Source organism: Pongo pygmaeus, chromosome 6, assembly GCF_028885625.2.
Source record: "Pongo pygmaeus isolate AG05252 chromosome 6, NHGRI_mPonPyg2-v2.0_pri, whole genome shotgun sequence".
Taxonomy (NCBI): Eukaryota; Metazoa; Chordata; class Mammalia; order Primates; family Hominidae; genus Pongo; species Pongo pygmaeus.
The window spans coordinates 8,654,796-8,673,748 of NC_072379.2; the positions used below are offsets into that span (position 1 = coordinate 8,654,796).

Below are 18,953 nucleotides of genomic sequence, written 5' to 3' on the forward strand. Positions count from 1 at the left end.
CGGCGGCGGGTAGAGGCGAGAGGGCTGCAGGAGACCAAGGGGAAGCCGGGCCGGTGGGGCCGCCGCCGCCGCCATGCAGGAAATCATCGCCAGCGTGGACCACATCAAATTTGACTTGGAGATCGCGGTGGAGCAGCAGCTCGGGGCGCAGCCGCTGCCCTTCCCCGGCATGGACAGTGAGCGCGGGGCCCGGGCGGGAGGGCAAGAGCGACTCGAGCCCGGGACCCGCTCCTCTGTGATCCCGGGACTAGCTCGCCTCGGTCCTGAGACCTCCCCCGGCTTCCTCTGGATCCTGGGACCCCTCCCATTTGGTCGCGGCACTCCTCCCTCTAGGTCTTGAGAGTCCCTCCCACCTCCTCCGGGTCCTGGGACCCTCCCCTTTAGTTCCCGAACTCCCTCATCTGTGGTCCCAGGACTCTTCCCACTCCATCCTGAGACCTCCTCTTCTGGATCCCAGGACGCTCCCCCTTGGTTTCAGGACTCCTGACTCCCAGGCCCCCATTTCCACCGTCTAGGGACTCCTTTTCCCCTCACTCGGACTCAGGAGTTCACTGCCTCGGATCTTTGGCCCCCTGCGGCTGTTCAAAGGTAATCTGTAGGAGGGTAGGACCTTGTCTGTTCGCCTAATTCTTGAATAACGGTGGGTTATCCTGGATTGGAACTCTCCCTCAACACTCTCCCAACTACAGGAGAGTACTAGGATATCGCACCCCCTACCTCCCGCCCCCGCTACGTTGAGCGTCTCTTCTTGCTTTCATCAAAACTAGGCGGTTGGAGGAGACGTGCTGAGGGAAGGACCACCTTTCTGTAGGAGACCCCAGCTACACTCTCAAACTCCCTTCTAGGACTCACTCTCCTGGGAGCTCATCCCTAGTTTTTGGCCTGTCCCTACTTTTTTCTGGACGCCAACTCTGGGTTATTCATCACACCCAGCAGCTGGTGTGGACCCTTGGCCTGAACTCCCTTCACTGCTCCCCTTCACATGGTAGCTCCTGGCTTCCCACCTCCTACTCGGTAGGATATCTTGTACTTTAAAAGAAACCAGTAGTTTTCTTTGTGTCATCTAATGCTATAACCTTAAAGTTTGGGGGCTTGTAGAAGTCACTGAGTTCAATCCACAGATGAGGAAACTGAGACCCAAGCGGGGGAGGGGACTTGCTGACAACCACTCAGTGCATAGCAGAGGCGGGCAAGCTCTCCAGTGTTGTGTGCTGTTGCCCAGAACTACCAGCGGGGTCTCCCACCGCTCCCAGCAGCCTCACTCCCCTCAGGCCGTCGCACATGTGACCTCTGAGTCTGTCCCTTTATGTGGTTTTTTTGTTGTTGTTTGTTTGCTTTTGAGACAGGGGCCCCTCTGTCACCCAGGCTGGGTGCAGTGACGCAATCATGGCTCAATGCAGCCTCGACTTCCCAGGCTCCAGCAATCCTCCCACCTCAGTCTCCCAAGTAGCTGGAACCACAGGCATGCACCAACACGCCTGGCAAATTTTTTTGTGTGTATTTCTTGGTAGAGACACTATTTCACCATGTTTCCCAGGGTTGGTCTTGAACTCCTGGGCTCAAGTGATCCTTTTACCTCGGCCTTCGGAAGTACTGGGATTACAGGCATGAGCCACTGCACCTGGCCTAAATGTATATATATATATATATATATATGTATATATTTTTTTTTTTTTTTGCTGCCTGTCCTACAACTTTACATGGTGATACTTCTGTACAAGATAGTTTCATTGGAAATTAATTAAGTCTTCAAGAAAAACAAGATAGTGCTTATAAGGAGACATCATCAGACCACCCTATTTGACACAGGCACAAACACCATCACCACTGTACACCCCCTAAAAAGCAGCTGCTCAAATTCTCACACACCCTCTCTTACCTACCCCTCGACTCTTGTGATCACTTCATCCCTGCACATGTGGCCTTTTCCTGTCTTTTTTTTTTTTTTGAGACAGAGTTTTGCTGTTGTCACCCAGGCTGGAGTGCAGTGGTGCGATCTCGGCTCACTGCAACCTCCACCTCCCAGATTCAAGCAGTTGTGCTGCCTCGGCCTCCTGAGTAGCTGGGATTATAGGCGCCCGCCACCACGCCCAACTAATTTTTGTTATTTTAGTAGAGATGAGGTTTCACCATGTTGGCCAGGCTGGTCTTGAACTCCTGACCTCAAATGATCCACCTGCCTCGGCCTCCCAAAGTGCTGGGATTACGGGCATGAGCCATTGTGCCCAGCCAGCCTTTTCCTGTCTTGATGGCACTAGCTTGAGACCATGGAACCACCCACGCAGGGCAGCTCTTTTCCTCCCACCCTTCTGCCACCTGACACATCCACAAGCCTGTGAGGGGAGGTACAGTGGCGAGGGGCCCACATACCTGTTCCTGAGGCCAGAGACATGCCTAGCCATGGGTGCTGCCCCAGCCAGGGCTTCAGAGTCAGTAGGCACCCTCCACACTCGCTGCTTGTCCATATCCTGTTCAGTTAAAGCCTAGTGAGGCCACAGCCCTTCCTCACCCATCCCTCCTCTTCATCCCCATCTGAGTTTTGGGAAGAACTGTCACTTTGCCCATAAGGCATACTCATCCCATCCACATGAGACTTAGTTCCCAGCACTGTGGATTTCTGAGCAGAAGCAACTCTAACCTCTGAAGAGAGAGACCAGAAGTACTTTCAGAATTTTTTTCTTTTTTTTTTTTTTTGAGACGGAGTCTCGCTCTGTCACCCAGGCTGGAGTGCAGTGGCACAATCTCAGCTCTCTGCAAGCTCCGCCTCCCGGGTTCACGCCATTCTCCTGCCTCAGCCTCCCGAGTAGCTAGGACTACAGGCACCCGCCACCACGCCCAGCTAATTTTTTGTATTTTTAGTAGAGACGGGGTTTCACCATGTTAGCCAGGATGGTCTCCATCTCCTGACCTCGTGATCCACCCGCCTCAGCCTCTCAAAGTGCTGGGATTACAGGCACGTGCCACCATGCCTGGCTAATTTTTGCATTTTTAGCAGAGATGGGGTTTCACCATATTGGCCAGGCTGGTCTTGAACTCCTGATGTCAAGTGATCCACCCGCCTCGGCCTCCCAAAGTGCTAGGATTACAGACGTGAGTCACCGCACCTGGCCACTTTCAGACTTTTTGAGATACAAATGGAGTGACCTCCCTGTGACAGCCGCAAGTTCTATAACCTCAGCTGTGTCCTAGCAAAATCTGCCTGCTTCCAAGAAGCCAAGGAATCTTTTGTGATTTAGCAAGGGGAGGCATGTTAAGTGGGCTTCAGGGATGTTGTCATTGGTTTTTCAGCAATTCTAAAATGGTTACTTGTAGAGGAAACTGTTTCTGATGCCAAGGTCAGTTTAGTCTGGCAGCCGGGGCTGGTGAATTCCTGGTCTCATCAGAACAGCTGGTCCCTGGAGCCCACTGAATTCCAGCACACTCCGACTGTGGGAATGAAAGGCTGTGCTTTTTTTTTCTTTTCTATTTTTTTTTATTAACAAGCAACATAATCAGCTGGGCGCGGTGGCTCACGCCTGTAAACCCAGCACTTTGGGAGGCCGAGGCAGGCGGATCATGAGGTCAGGAGATCAAGACCATCCTGGCTAACACGGTGAAACCCCATCTCTACTAAAAATACAAAAAATGAGCCAGGTGAGGTGGCGGGTGCCTGTAGTCCCAGCTACTCGGGAGGCTGAGGCAGGAGAATGGTGTGAACCCCGGGGGGTGGAGCCTGCAGTGAGCCGAGATCACGCCACTGCACTCCAGCCTGGGTGACAGCGAGACTCCGTCTTAAAAAAAAAAAACAAGCAACATAATCAAAAACAGAAACACAACAACCTTAAAGCTGAAACAGCAATAAGTCAAACTGCTGCAGCAGTTCACAGATGTACCTAGGGTACATGCTCCCTCATTGCGAGGCAGGACGTAGGCACATGACTGCATTTAGTATATATGTGACCAAGAAGAATGAGAGAAATGGAAAACACTGGAGAACAGAAAGTATCAAGAACCTTTCATCAGGCAATCCCAAAGTGCTCTGCTCTTTTCCTCTTCTTTGCCTCTGTATCCTCTGTGGTTCCAGTTCCAGCTGAACTTGTGACAATCCCAAATCGCTCCTTCCTCTTTTTCAGTTTCTCATCGTCTTCAGACTTTCTGGAGATTGAAGAGACATTCAAACCAAATCTTTGAGCTCTTTCCTTCGGCTTATCCAAGTTAACCATAGGTTTGTTATCAGATGACAGACTTTTGTTGGAACTGAAGAAATCCCAAACCTAGCTGCCTGAGCAGCTTTCTTAACCTCCAAGCTCACAGGTACACTGAATCGTTAGGCCCTCTTCTGCATTCTCTCAACCTGTGGTATTTCAGATGTAATTTTCACCACTTTCTTCTCTGCTGCCACATCAACAGTTTTTTTCAGGGGGTTCTTCCTATTTGACAAGGGGTTTGTTTCTTCTTCTGTTTCATCTCCTAGTACATCTTCATTTGCCTCCTCTTCAGCATGTTCTTCAAGATATGTCTGGAGTCTGTGGATAAGATCTTGCTTTATTCCCTTGGTCTCCAAACCACAAGCAAGACATTCTTGCTTTAGTTCAGCAAGCTTCAGCTGATGGAGCTCCACCATCTCAGTTACCATCTTGTTACCCCTCCGGGTGTGCTCTTTTAATAATTGTATGGGGGGTGGGGTATAGTGGCTCAATCCTAGCACTTTGGGAAGCCAAGGCGAGCGGATCATGAGGTCAGGAGTTCGAGACCAGCCTGTAATAATTGTATGTGGGCCAGGCGTGGTGGCTTACGTCTATAATCCCAGCACTTTGGGAGGCCAAGGTAAGTGGATCACTTGAAGCCAGTAGTTTGAGACCAGCCTGGCCAACATGGCAAAACCCCATCTCTACTAAAAATACAAAAAAAATTGGCCAGGCATGATGGTGCACCTATAATCCCAGCTACTCAGGAAGCTGAGGCAGGAGAATCTCTTGAACCAGGGAGGCGGAGGTTGCAGTGAGCCAAGATCACACCACCGCACTCTAGCCTGGGCGACAGAGCGAGACTCTGTCTCAAAAAAATAGAAAAAAAAATTGTGTACAGATGTTGCATATTAAAAGCAGTCCTCTGTTTCTGCACTTAACGTGCTTCCCTCTGGACTAGCATCTCAGAGGCACTGCCTCTTCCTTGAAGCCTGACCCTCCTCAGAGGCCCTGATTGTCTGTACTTCTGTGAGATCATTCCTTCCCTCTGCCTCATGTTAAGGTGTCCGTGAATTCACCCTCCTGGAGGAAGGTGTGAGCTAGGGGCCATTAATTTATTCCTGTGTGTCAGGCACTTTGGCTCAACGCCTGTAATCCCAGCACTTTGGGAGGCCAAGGTGGGTGGATCACCTGAAGTCAAGAGTTGGAGACCAGCCTGGCCAACATGGCGAAACCCCGTCTCTACTAAAAATACAAAAATTAGCCAGGCGTGGTGGCAGGCACCTGTAATCCCAGCTACTTGGGAGGCTGAGGCAAGAGAATTGCTTGAACCTGGGAGGCAGAGATTGCAGTGAGCCAAGATCGCGCCATTGCACTCCAGCCAGGGCAACTAGAGCGAAACCCCATCTCAAAAAAAGAAAAATTATTTCTGTGATCTTCTACTCCAGCCTTCCTTTCCCCACCCACTCTTAACTCCTTGAAAGGATCTTATATACAGGAGGCTCTCAAAGCACTGGGTAATGACTGCTCTCAATGTATGTGTCTCATTTGTAGGGCATGACTAACTTAAGCAGCTTCTTCCTTGCTTGGTTGGGCTTTGCATATTTTTGCTACTTTATTTCCTGTACCCTGAACCCTTGGTGGGTCAGAGGTCAGAAGGGTTCCCTCCCACTGTTTTCAGACATCATCAATAGCAAATTGCACCTCTTTGTTTGATTCCTCTCCTTTTCTCTCGTTTCTACAGAGTCGGGCGCTGCTGTCTGTGAATTCTTTTTGAAAGCTGCCTGCGGCAAAGGTAAGAAACTCCGGGCTCCCTGATGTGCCTCCGGAGGCGCCCTCCCACCTCCTTGTCCCCGGCAGACTTGGAGGCTGCCAGGTCTCTGGCTCACATTGCTTTCTACAGACTAACGATCTCTGTAGATAAAACTGGTTTGGACAGGCTAGGACCCTGATGGGGTGTTCCACCTGAAACCTAAACGCAGGACTGAACCTGGCTCTCCCCGTGGCCACAAGCTGACCTGTGACATGGAGAGAAGCCCCCAGCATTGAGACACTCAGGAACTTTCTCAATGTCACAGAGTTAATAAGCGGTGGAGCCCAGTGTCTGGACCCAGGTCTTTCTCATTCCACAGTCTCCACAGGCTCATGGTTTTCTGTGGCCTCCCATCAAAACACCCCATGATAACCCATCTTGCGGGGTCTTGTTCTCGATAACCAGCCCCCAACACAGACTACACAAAACTACTGAGGTGGGAGAATCCCTTGAACCAGGGAGTCAGAGGTTGCAGTGAGCCAAGATCGTGCCATTGCACTGCAGCCTGGCAACAGAGCAAGACTCTATCTCAAAAAAAAAAAAATCTTGCTTTATTTCCTTGGTCTCCAAACCACAAGCAAGACATTCTTACTTTAGTTCAGCAAGCTTCAGCTTATGGAGCTCCACTGTCTCGGTCACCATCTTGTTACCCCTCTGGCTGTGCTCTTTTAATAATTGTATGTGGGCTGGGCTAATCCATCAGAAGTATCACTAGGGGCCAGGCGTGGTGGCTCACGCCTGTATCCCAGCACTTTGGGAGGCCGAGGTGGATGGATCACCTGAGGCTGGGAGTTCGAGACCAGCCTGGCCAACATGGTGAAACCTCATCTCTACTAAAAATTCAAAAATTAGCTGGGCATGGTGACACCCGTCTATAATCCCAGCTACTCGGGAGGCTGAGGCAGGAGAATCACTTGAACCTGGGAGGCAGAGGTTGCAGTGAGCCAAGATCGTGCCATTGCACTCCAGCCTAGGCAACAGAGCGAGACTCTGTCTCAAAAAAAACAAACAAACAAAAAGAAGTATCACTAGGCACAACCTTAACTTTCCATGGTCTGGGCATTTTTCTCCCTGTAGGAAAATTTATGTAGGAGACTTAAATATTAATCATAAGCTTGAAAAAGAGAGCAGAGAATCAGAGCAAAGGACTGGTTTTAATGAATGGTTTTCGTGAGTTTTGCTTCTATAATGTAGTCATTTACCACTGAGGTAGGAGACTTGCTGGCAGATCAGCCAGGCCAACTTCACACTGTCCAGTCAGAACGTCGTTACCTCCACTGGGCTTCTGGTCTCATTCCCATGTCTTTGCTCAGTAATTCTGCCCTTCTGACCAGGCACCTTCTGTTAGCACAGCCATCCCTAACACAGGGCATTCTGACTGTCTCTCTGTTGACTAATACAGTAGCCACTAGTCACATGTGGCAGTTCAAATTTAAGTAAAGTCAAATCACATTTAAAACTTAAAATCCTCAGAAACACTAGTCATATTTCAAGTGCTCAGTAGTCACATGGGGCTAGCAGCTGCCATATTGGACAGCAGAAGTGTACAGCGGCCTCATTCTGGTCGGACCTCCATGGTGGTCTTGCCAGGCCACCCGTTAGAAGTCCCACACATCCCCAGAGGCAGGCTCTGTCCCATCAGGTCCTGTCCCAGAAGGGACACGTCCCTCCATGTGTATACATCACATTTCCTCAATTCTGAAATTGGTCTTTCTTTCCTTTTTTTTTTTTTTTTTAAAAAAAGAGGCAGCATCTTACTCTGTCACCCAGGCTGGAGTGCAGTGGCACAGTCATAGCTGACTGCAAGCTCGACCTCCTGGGCCCAAGTGATCCTCCCACCTCAGCCTCCTCAGTAGCTGGGACTACAGGTGTGCACCACCAAACCCAGCTAATTTTTTTTTTTTTTTAGACGGAGTTTTGCTCTTGTTGCCCAGGCTGGAGTGCAGTGGTGTCATCTTGGCTCACTGCAACTTCTGCCTTCTGAGTTCAAGTAATTTTCCTGCCTCAGCCTCCCGAGTAGCTGGGATTACAGGTGCACACCACCACACCCAGCTAATTTTCTGTATTTTTAGTAGAGACAGGGTTTCATTATGTTGGCCAGGCTGGTCTTGAACTCCTGACCTCAGGTGATGCACCCGCCTCGGCCTCTCAAACTGCTGCGATTACAGGTGTGAGCCACTGTGCCTGGTCCCCCAGCTTGCTTGGCTGGCTTACCTACTTACTTATTTATTTATGTAGTGAAGACAAGGTCTCAGGCTGATCTCGAACTTCTTGGCTCAAGTGATTCTCCTGTCTTGGCCTCCCAAAGTGCTAGGATCATAGGTTTGAGCTACTACACCCGGCCAAGTTCCTTTCTTTTTTTCTTTTTTTTTGAGACAGAGTTTTGTTCTTGTCATCCAGGCTGGAGTGCAATGGCGTGATCTCCGGTCATTGCAACCTCCGCCTCCTGGGTTCAAGCGATTCTCCAGCCTCAGCCTCCCAAGTAGCTGGGATTACAGGCACCCACCCCCACGCCTGGCTAATTTTTTTTGTGTGTTTTTAGTAGAGATGGGGTTTCACCGTGTCGGCCAGGCTGGTCTCAAACTCCTGACCTTGTGATCTACCCGCCTCAGCCTCCCAGCACCTCCCGCCTTTTAATTCCTCCATCTTACAGTAATATCTGTGAGATCATGAGTAACTTTTTTTGTTTGTTTTTTTTTTGAAAAGGTGTCTTGCTCTGTTGCCCAGGCTGGAGTGCAGTGGCGCGATCTCTGCTCACTGCAAGCTCCGCCTCCCAGGTTCACGCTATTGTCCTGCCTCAGCCTCCCGAGTAGCTGGGACTACAGGCACCTGCCACCATGCGCAGCTAATTTTTTGTATTTTTAGTAGAGACGGGATTTCACTGTGCCAGCCAGGATGGTCTCGATCTCCTGACCTTGTGATCCGCCCGCCTTGGCCTTCCGAAGTGCTGGGATTACCGGCGTGATCCACTGCGCCTGGCCATGAGTAACTATTAAAATGTAAAATGTCTGTCAGTGTAGTGCCTCAAATCATGTTGCCTTCTGTGAGGGGGACCTCTGCCCCTTTCCAAGACGTGATGCCTTCAGGTGGCTCCAGGAGTTAGGAAGTGAAGGTACCTCAGCTTCTTCAGGCCGTGTCCCCCGGGCTCAGGGTGGCCTCTCTGCTGACACCCTGTCCCTATCTTGCCGGCAGGGGGCATGTGTCCATTTCGCCACATCAGCGGTGAGAAGACAGTTGTGTGCAAACACTGGCTGCGTGGCCTATGCAAGAAAGGGGACCAGTGTGAGTTCCTGCATGAGTATGACATGACCAAGATGCCCGAGTGCTACTTCTACTCCAAGTTCGGTAAGGTGCCTGGAGCCCTGGAGGCTCTGCTGAGAACCAGGGTGCAGAGGGGTCCGCTGGCTGCTCAGTGCCCACACTGTCTCTGCCTGCCTTTCCCATCTTTCCATTCTCAGAGGAGAAACTCTGGCAGAGCCTGCCAGCCTCAGCCGGCTTTTACGGGACAGCGATTTTCTGCTCATCTCTTTTTTTTTTTTTTTTTTAAAGACACAGGGTCTCGCTATGTTTCGCATACTGGTCTTGAACTCCTGGGCTCGAGTGATCTGCCTGCCTCAGCCTCCCAAAGTGCTGGGATTACAGGCGTGAGCCACCACGCCTGGCCCCGCGCATCACTTTGGAGTGCTTCAGTGTTAGGAGCTCTTTCAGTCACTCTGGGATTTGAGGCTAATGAGGGTGACCCGGAAGCAGCGAGTTGTGCAGCTGGCTGCATTATGTCCATGGTTGGTTTCTGTCCACGTCCACCTTCTCCCTGAAACCCACTTCTCCCTCCAGCGTGCGCACTGCCTCTCAGGCCCAAGCCGGTTCCTTCTCTCCAGGAGCCATGATCCTGGTGACATCTCAGCCATCCTAAACAGCCCTTCAAAATAACAGCCTCAGATGTGTCTTCTGGTAGCAACAAGCTTGCCTTGAGCCCTGCTTAGAGAATGCGTGGTCTCAGCTGTTCTGAGTGGCCTGTGTGGAGAAGCGGGAGACCGGGTGGAGTCAGTGGGGCTGGCACAGAGTCTGGCAGAGATGTTGTGCTCCTTGCTGGAATGAGTCCCCAGGGTCCCTGCTCAGGTCTGCACTTCAAGGTTTCCCAGGAAGCAGCTGTGTGGGTCAGCATGAGGCTGGCTCTGGTCCTGTGCAGGGAGCCCGGCAGAAGGCTGGAATCCTGCAGGGGGCCAAGGAGTGCAGAGTATGCTTCATGCTTTCAAGCACTGCTGTTGGAGGAGACATTAATTATTTCAGCATCCCATCAGGCGTGGCCTGCTGGCTTATTAATGAGAGCTGTGGCTTGTTTTGTGGAGGTGGCATAAGCTGAGAAGAAACAGGACCCAAGCTTCCTACCTCCCCAAGTGCTGTCCCTGTCATTGTGCAATGTAGCATGTTCCCCCTGACGCCTTGCCTATAGCAGCACTGGGATGGGGCAGTGGCCTCCCATCTGTCCCCAGAGGCAGCAGCTGGCTCTCCTGGGCAGGCTCTCGAGGCACCGCTATACAAGTGGCCCGAGGGTCGCTCCTTCCTTGCTGACAGCCCTGGTGCAGGACGCACTGTCTGCAGCTTCTGTAACCTGCACCACAGACACTGGGTTGAGGGCCCTCTTTCCAGGCACTGGAGGGACAATGGTGAAGAGGTCCTTGCCCTGTGAAGCCTTCACTCTTGTGGTCCAGGGAAAGAGGTAGCCGATAGGCCATGAGACGAACAGAGAAGAAATTGCCTGTGACAAGTGCTCTGAAGGAAGGAAACCGTGACCAGAACCTTCTCTAGGCTGAGTGGTCAAGGATGAGGGGATTCCTGAGCTGGGAGCGGAAGACTAAGAAGGGGCTGGTCCTGGTGCAGGGGGACCCATGTGGCTGGGGGGTGGCAGAGGCTGAGCCTGTGGAGGGACCTGGGGAAGGAGTTTGCATTTCCTCTGGATTTTGAGCACAGTTGTAAACGTGGATTGGAGAAGGTGAGCCTGGAAGCGGGCAACTACCCAGGAAGCCGGTTCTCACTGCTGGTGGTCCCTGGGGCCCACTGCTTTGGAGAGGGCCAGGTCCACAAGTGCTTCCCCCTACCCTTGTCCCAGCTCTTAGATGTGAAGAGCCAATCACAATGGAACTTCCTGGTCTCAATGGGTGCGTTTCCATCACAGCTCCGCTGCACAGGAAGCTGGGGCTCAGAAACACTCTTCCCTGGCTCTCAGGGCTCATCAGGCCAAAACTGGACACCAGAACCTCTTTTCCTTGGATGAAGCCAAGGTGGGCCTGGCCCCGGCCTTCCCAGTGGCCTCACGTCTGAGTTTCCCTGCAGGGGAGTGCAGCAACAAGGAATGTCCCTTCCTGCACATCGACCCCGAGTCCAAGATCAAGGACTGTCCTTGGTATGACCGCGGCTTCTGCAAGCATGGTAGGTGCCAGGGTGGGCTGGGCCCCCTGGCAAGAAGCCAGTCCTCCCTTCTCTGCCAGCTGGTCTGCCTGGGACATCTCCCCTACCTGTCCCAGCAAAACCTGACATTCTGCAGCTAGCAGCTTTCTCACACTCCTCATCTCCCTTGACTCTCCCAAGAATGCTGGGTGGGTGGTGGTCCACCTGCATTTTTGATAAGGAGGCCAGTGTTGGGAGGTGAGGTCCCTGCCCCCTGTCTCCCATGAATGGGGGACAGCCAGCATTTGAAACCATGCTCCAGCTCTCTAACTGGTAGAGGGGACATCTAAGTGACCAGACACTTGGCTCTGCAGGTCCCCTCTGCAGGCACCGGCACACACGGAGAGTCATCTGTGTGAATTACCTCGTGGGATTCTGCCCGGAGGGGCCCTCATGTAAATTCATGCAGTGAGTAGCCAGCCGCTCCGCCCTCTACCCCAGCTCCCGGCCCAGGCCCTGCTGCCCTCCGTATCTTCCCTGGGCCAACTAGGCCTTGGTCACTGGGTGATGTCAGTACCAGGGCCAGGGGTGGGGGCAGGAGATGGGGAAGTAATCCCTGCTTATGGCCACCAATGCTTCCTGAGCCCAGAGGTGGCTCTGCCTAGACCAGCAGCTGACCTTTCTTGGGTCATGGGCCATCTGGTAATGTAATGGAAGCTGTGGGATACAGACACACATGTAGCCTTGCATATCATTTAGAGAATTTGGGGACTTCCAGTTAAGAACCTGTGCCCTAAAGGAAGGAATTTCAGAGCCTCCCATGTGGAGGCTCAGGAAACCCTGAGCTTGGGGTTTCACATAGAATAAGTAGTCGTCTAACAGTGAGGGTAGGAGAGAACGCACCCACTTCACACAGCAGCACACTGAGGCACAGGGCTCAGTCCCTGGCCAAGGGCACATGGTGGCAGGTGGTGGCACCTGGTCAGAGGCAAGTCTGGGCCAGGTGTGGTGGCTCACGCCTGTAATCCCAGCACTTTGGGAGGCCGAGGAAGGCGGATCACGAGGTCAGGAGTTCGAGACCAGCCTGGCCAATATGGTGAAACCCCGTCTCTACTAAAAATACAAAAATTAGCCAGGCGTAGTGGTGCATGCCTGTATTCCCAGCTACTTGGGAGGCTGAGGCAGAAGAATCACTTGAACCCAGGAGGTGGAGGTTGCAGTGAGCCAACATCGTGCCACTGCACTCCAGCCTGGGTGACAGAGCGAGACTCCATCTCTAAATAAATACAATAAATAAATAGCAAGTCTGTGAGCCTCCGAAGACGGGTTTTAATTCTTGCTCCGTGGGGTTAGCACCCCTCTTGTGGCTCTGTTTTCTTGTCCTTGGAGCCCAGTGCCCATCTGTCACTTTGGTTGTGGACCTGGGCTTCTGCCTGGGGTGGCACTGGGGCCGCAGACAAGCCTCCTCTCCTCCCGGCTGCCTTGCCCACACTGCTGAACCTACAGCAGGATAACCGTCTCCAGGTCTGTGGGGACCCTGGTCCCTGCTTCTCACTGCAGGGAAGTGGCCGGTGCTGTCACTGGGTCTCACTCCCTGAATGAGAGTGCAGGCACCTGCAGGTGGCTCAGGGGCAGACCGCCACCAAGTGATGGGAGGGGCTGACGCCAGAGTAAGACCCTGCGGGGAGGGGGGCTTCCCTGTGTACAGCTCCTGTGACGCAGCAGGCACGCGCCAGCGCAGCCTTTGTCATTTCCGAGAAGCACTGGCCATGAGTCTCCCAGTTCGGTGTAGGTAGGGTTGGGTCTGAGCCCAGGCAAGTCAGTTCTGTTCTCCCCGCCACTCCTGTGGCCTCCCAGGAGCAGAGCTGAGTGCCAGCCACCACCCCATCCATGCAGCTTGTGTCAGTCACTTTGTGCTGGGGCGGCTGAGTGTGATTTTCCGAGGGCTGGAATTTAAGAGCATGGCCTGGCTTCTCTTCTCATCCCCTGTCCCCCACTCCTTCTCTTGTTCTCATCCCCTCTGGCTGCTGGTGACCAGCCCTCGATTTGAACTGCCCATGGGAACCACCGAGCAGCCCCCACTGCCGCAGCAGACACAGCCTCCAGCAAAGGTACTGTGCCTGGCCTTCCTCGGTAGAAAGGAAGTGCCTTTTCTACAGCAAGAACCTCAGTGTCCCCCAGGGGTGCGGTCTGCCTTAGACCCCGCTGGACAACTTGGGAGAGAAGGGGAGTCTCCCAAGTTGCCGCAGAAAAGTCAGGAGCAAAGCCACGTGTATCTCCCTCGAGAGACGGAGGGCCTCTCGCCCTAGAACCTCAGCAAGGCCAAGCGCAGCAGCAGACACAGTCCAGGCGCCGTGTAACTGGCCACCCGTTGTGAGATGGGGCTGCCTCGTTCAGCAGCGTCTGCCCCCGGGGCTGGCATGGAGGGCGGCCTGGGCACCATGTCTGCTGCTCTTGCTCCTGGGTCAGACCCTTTATTTTGCAAATAGGGAAACTGAGACTCCCAGAGGGAGGGACTTGCCTGAGGTGACACCACTGGGCAGGAGCAGGTGTGGCAGCAGAACTGACCACTCTGGCCAGCACTGCCCCTGCTCCTGTGGAGTGGAGGTTGGGAGGAGGGGCAAGAACAGGCCCGGCTGGCTCCTGTTTTCTAGATGAGGGGCCCCACAGCCAAGCAGCTGGTCCGTCCCCTCAAGCACAAGGAGAGGGGGAAATGCTATAGACACATGGGGATCTGCAGCAGCCTCTCAATGCCAAGGGCACCCTGAGTTTGGTTATGGGAGTCGGGAGTTGAGCCAAGAGGAAGGGCTGGCGTCAAGGCAGGGCGGGCATCAGGCAGGATTCCCAACAGGCCCACCAAGCCCAACCACCTCCTGAGCCCAATGCCTCACCTCCTACCCTGCTGGGCTCTGGACTGGCTGCCAAAGCCCCACCAGCCCCGCTCAGTGCTAGAGGCTGAACAGCCAGGAGAGGATGCAGAGGATGCAGCTGTGTGGAGGCACCAGTCACATTGAACTCTTGATGGGGAGAGCCGGGAATTCCAGGTGTAGGTGCAGCCGTGCCAACCTGGGGGTTTTCTAGCTCCGGTTCTGCACTTACGGGCCAGAGCCAGGAGCCCACCTGGTGGGGAGGAGGCCCTGCTGTGGAATCCCTACCCCAGGAGCCCCGGCCCTCTTCCTGGCGGGGCTCCCTAGAGGAGGGTCCTCTCAGCCCGAGAACACAGCTCAGTCTGTCAGGCTCCAACTGTTTTTCTGTGACTTGCTCGCCGTGTAGGCTGCTAAACATCTGGCTGAACCAAGCGTTCATCCTGACCTGAAGCCAGAACCTCAGAAACCAAAGTAAGGCCTGATCATGCCCTTGCCCCACTGCCCCCAGAGACCTCCTCTTGTCTCTTTGATGTTTTGTTTTCTATTTTATTTTTCGTTTTTGTGTGTCTGCATGGTGTTTTTCGGGCAGTGGCTTCTGCCATCATCACCAGATGTTTCTCTGCTGCCCACTGTCCTGAGCTGGGCCGTCGTGGAAGCCCTTCTTCCTGCCATTTGCGGGACGAGTCCCGCCCTCTTTTTTCCTGTCCCCATCGGTAGTCTGCGTGCACGTGTTTTCCACAGTAAAACCGTGTTGTGTAACTCTTTCCAGCAAAGTAACAATCCGCCATTACAAAGGTCGTCCTCCTTGATCCAGTTAACGAGTCAGAACTCTTCTCCCAATCAGCAGAGAACCCCGCAGGTCATCGGGGTCATGCAGAGTCAAAACAGCAGCGCGGGCAACCGGGGACCCCGGCCACTGGAGCAGGTCACCTGTTACAAGGTGAGTCCCTGGGCTGGGGGACAGGGTAGGGTCTTCCCTTACTGTCAGTGGCCATTCCCTCATGCCCCATGTTTGGTGAAATGAGAAAAATGAAAACATTCGTTTTTGCTGATTGTAAGCATAAAGTTACAGTCTAGTTACCATCCACTGTGGTGGGCTAGAGACTGTCCTATTTCCTACCACACCGCACTGAGGTGCGGTAAAGGATGGTGAGAACGCCTGCCGAGTGAATGGACGGGGCCTGCAGGCAGGTGAGGGAAGCCCCCAAGAGGCTGGGAACAAAACAGAAACACTAATCCAGGGAAGGGTGAGCCCTTGGAGCCGCTGGCTGTCCTGGGGGCATCCTTGGATCCTGCAGGGCACACCCGAGAAAACAGGACACTGGGTTACAGCACCCCTGTCCCCATCCCCTCCCCCAGTACATAAAATGGGACTTGGGAAGGGTGAGCTTCAAGAAACCTCGAAAACTGTCCTGTTCACTCCTGGCTCTGTGGGAAGCGGGGAAAGGGGAGGGAAATCTCTTGGTAGTTTGACATTATTGATGGGCCCTTACGTGAGTCTGGGCCTTTATTCATGTCCTTGGTTAAGGCTGGAAAGTTACAAACTGAGTTTTCTAATCTAAAATCGCCCAAGGATTGGTGTGTCCCTGGCACCTGGCAGGAGCAACCCCCAGTACTCTTTGAAGAGTATGTTCTCAACCCAAGGCACACACAATTCCTACGGCTGGAGTTCTGAAGAATGAGTCCAGATTAAAAATCACAAAACAGGCTGGTGTGGTGGCGCACGCCTGTAGTCCCAGCTACGGGGGAGGCTGAGATGGGAGGATTGCTTGGGCCCAGGAAGTCAAGCCTGCAGTGAGCTATGACTGCACCACTGCACTCCAGCCTGGGTGACGGACTCTTTGTCTCCAAAAAAATAAAAGGGCATGGAAGTGGGGCGGTGTGTAGAGCAGACTTAGCTGTTATCTTGCCGCCCTCCAGGCCTGTTAAGCAGGGCCACTTCTGTGCAGCAAGCGCCCTTAAGTCCTGGAGCCTTAGAAAGGTAGGGCTGACCGCCCCTGTCCACAGCCTGTCACCCCGTTAATGTCAGAGACACTTCATGTGAGTCCTGAATTCCCCAGGGTCAGCTCTGGGGTCCGACACGTGCCAGATGCCGTGAGCAGGGTGTGTGGTCCCTCCCCCAGCCATCATGTTAGCCCTACAGCCCATCGGCAGCCTCTCCATACAGAGTCACACCTGCAGATCAGACAAAGTTGAAAACACAGGGACAGCTGGGTGCGGTGGCTCACGCCTGTAATCCCAGCACTTTGGGAGGCCGAGGGGAGCAGGTCACAAGGTCAGGAGTTCGAGACCAGCCTGGCCAACATGGAAGAAAGAAAACAGGAACTGCAGAGCCAGGGAATAGAGCTGGCAAGAGTGCTGGGTGCCAACTGGGCAGAGCCCCTCGGGGCAGCAGGGACTCGGGTGGGTGTCAGTACAGAGTCAGTGCCCCCAGCTGCCTTCTGACCCTTTTGTTCAGTGCTTGAGGCTGCCGTTTTAGGAGTCATAGAGTAAAGAGAAGCTACGGAAGGGCCTGGATAATCAGGACTGGGATGAGGCAGGGTCAGGGCTGGATTTGTCATGTGGCTCTGCAGGCTCCCCTTACCCAAGTCTAAGCATCGTCCCATCTCTCTGATCCTGTAATCAAAACCTGTCCCCAAGGTAGCTTAGGTGTGTCACAGCCACGAGGAAAAACGTTGGGTACAGCCCACCCTCTGTCCCCAGCACTGGCTCCCCAAGGGAGGGGAGGCTGGGACACTTCTCATGCTGTTCCCTCCCGTCTCCTGCCAGGGAACCCCAGACCTTGGCTCAGAGGTAAGTGACTGGCCTGTGGTGCAGAGGGGCTTGGTCCCCAGATGGGGTGGCGGAGCTCAGGTGCCACGGGCTTCTCTTTGTCCTGCTACCCACTTGGGAGTCCTTCCCTGGGCAGGCCCTGTGTCCATGTGGGAGAGTTGTGGGCCTGGAAGAGCTCCCTGCAGGGTGCTAGCAGGTCGCCTTCTGGCAGCCTTGTCCTCCCTTGCATCTGCGGAGTTGCTGACTAGTTTCTGCACCACTGCACTTTCCATCCTGAGCTCCCTCACCCTGCAATTTGAAAGAAACTCTGTACCACTGAATTTCAGTCGTGTCCCGACTGGGGACTTGGTGGATGATTCGGGATTTGGTGGGCATTCCCTTAGTTGAAAACTGCATTTGAACAGTGTTACTGTCTGTCTCTCCTCTTCCCTCCACTTCCTGCCGTTCCCAGTGTGGCGAGAAAGGACACTACGCCAACAGATGCACCAAAGGGCATTTGGCCTTTCTCAGTGGACAGTGACAGCAGCTGGAGCCAGCTCCGAGCAGCCCAGGGGCCCCGCTGTTGGGAGTGTGCATTTAACTGTTTCATGCGCTTGTTGGCGCGACTGTGGCTCGAGCTGGCCCGCAGACACGTGGGTTTCATCACTGAGGGGCCACGTCTGTTAGTTTCCTATAATTTTGCCGTAGTATTTTTTGAAAAAGGGACATGTGTCCCGCGGGTCCCTGCAGTCGACATCATGTTTGGCTGGGCATTGATGCCTCCTTTCTGGGACTCTCGGCACAACTCCCCTCATCCAGGGAGGGAGGCAGCTTCTGGAGAGGGGCTTGGCTAGGTAGTTGTGTGTGGCGATGGTCATTCCCCTCATTAAACACCAGTTCTTGGTGACGCCAGGGGCTGGTAGGTCATTCAAAGCTGTGGCCGGCTCACGCCTGCTTCCTCTCTCCCTGCCCTGCTGAATCCTAAAGCTGTGCCTATATCTGTGATTTGAATGAGGGAGCCCTTTGGGGCAAATTCAGGTGCCCCCACTGCCTCAGGCTGGCCCTGCTCCCAGGTGGCAGCGGTTGAGGAGGGGTACAGGGCTCTTAAGCCTGAGGTTCTCTTCTCTGGGCTTAATTTTCTCTTGGGGTACGTGCCTGACAGTGTTTAAGGTGTCCCTTGAGCTGGAGCTGCAGACTTAAATAGATGACCCCTTCAGATCATCTGTGCCTACCTCCTGCCCATCAGGCGTCTACGCTGTCACTCAGACACCTGTGGCATGTGGAGGAGACTGCCCTGTCCTGAGCCTGGAAAATGTGAAACTGTCTCCTGCAACCTGCTGGGCATGTGGGCCTGGCCACATTCAATTGCAAGAACAATTTTTATGAAATGGATTAAAGCTTGTTTTTTAAGCCACGTCTCATTACTTAAGGGTCTCGTGCCAACCCTTTTACACTGGCTGCAATCACGGCCTAGCTTTCTTGTCCCTTTCAACAAATGTCAGCCTCACAAAGGGAAGTGCAGCTGCCCAGAAGGCCTGCAAGCAGCTGGTCAAGTCTGGGAGTCTGACCTGTGGAGCCAGCAGGCAGGTCCTCCACCTCAGCTCAGATGTCTGGTGGCACCTATTTCTGGGCACAGTATCCCACCCCCAATGAGGCTCTGATGAAGAGGAAGCAGGGAGGGCCCGCCATAGCCCCTTACTTTTCCCCATCACCCCCATCCCACTAAGCCTCCTGCTAGAGAAGCCGCCTCAGCCAGAGGGCCGCAATCCCTGCAGCCTGGGCATGAGTGCTGCCTGAGGTCTCTCCAGACAGTGCCGGGTCACCTCACCCTGTAGCCCTTGATGCCCCAGGGTGATGCAGAAACACGGGATGCAGGCCATCCAAAAATCCCCTGCCTGGAGCCACAGGACGGCCGGGGTGGGGTCTGGCACTCTCAGGGATGCAAGCCTTTGTGTTACACCATAAAGG

At 53.7% G+C, this 18,953-nt stretch overlaps 1 protein-coding gene and 1 pseudogene across 4 annotated transcripts; one reads left to right on the forward strand and one right to left on the reverse strand.

Moving 5' to 3' along the window:
• The first annotated feature begins 41 nt into the window (after positions 1-41).
• Positions 42-18,395, forward strand: CPSF4 (cleavage and polyadenylation specific factor 4). Of its 4 annotated transcripts, none has more exons than XM_054497167.2 (8): positions 42-176; positions 5,911-5,961; positions 9,172-9,324; positions 11,314-11,409; positions 11,742-11,835; positions 13,406-13,478; positions 15,004-15,174; positions 17,458-18,395. In XM_054497167.2, exons 1-8 carry the CDS (start codon positions 74-76, stop codon positions 17,524-17,526), a joined length of 810 nt encoding a protein of 269 aa, XP_054353142.1. In that variant the 5' UTR covers positions 42-73; the 3' UTR covers positions 17,527-18,395. The 4 variants fall into 4 exon arrangements, with proteins under 4 accessions (XP_054353142.1, XP_054353143.1, XP_054353144.1 ...); XM_054497168.1 differs by having other exon boundaries at positions 15,079-15,174; XM_054497169.1 differs by having other exon boundaries at positions 15,082-15,174.
• On the reverse strand, positions 3,784-5,412 carry LOC129041691 (SAP domain-containing ribonucleoprotein-like; annotated as a pseudogene).
• Positions 18,396-18,953: the final 558 nt, after the last annotated feature.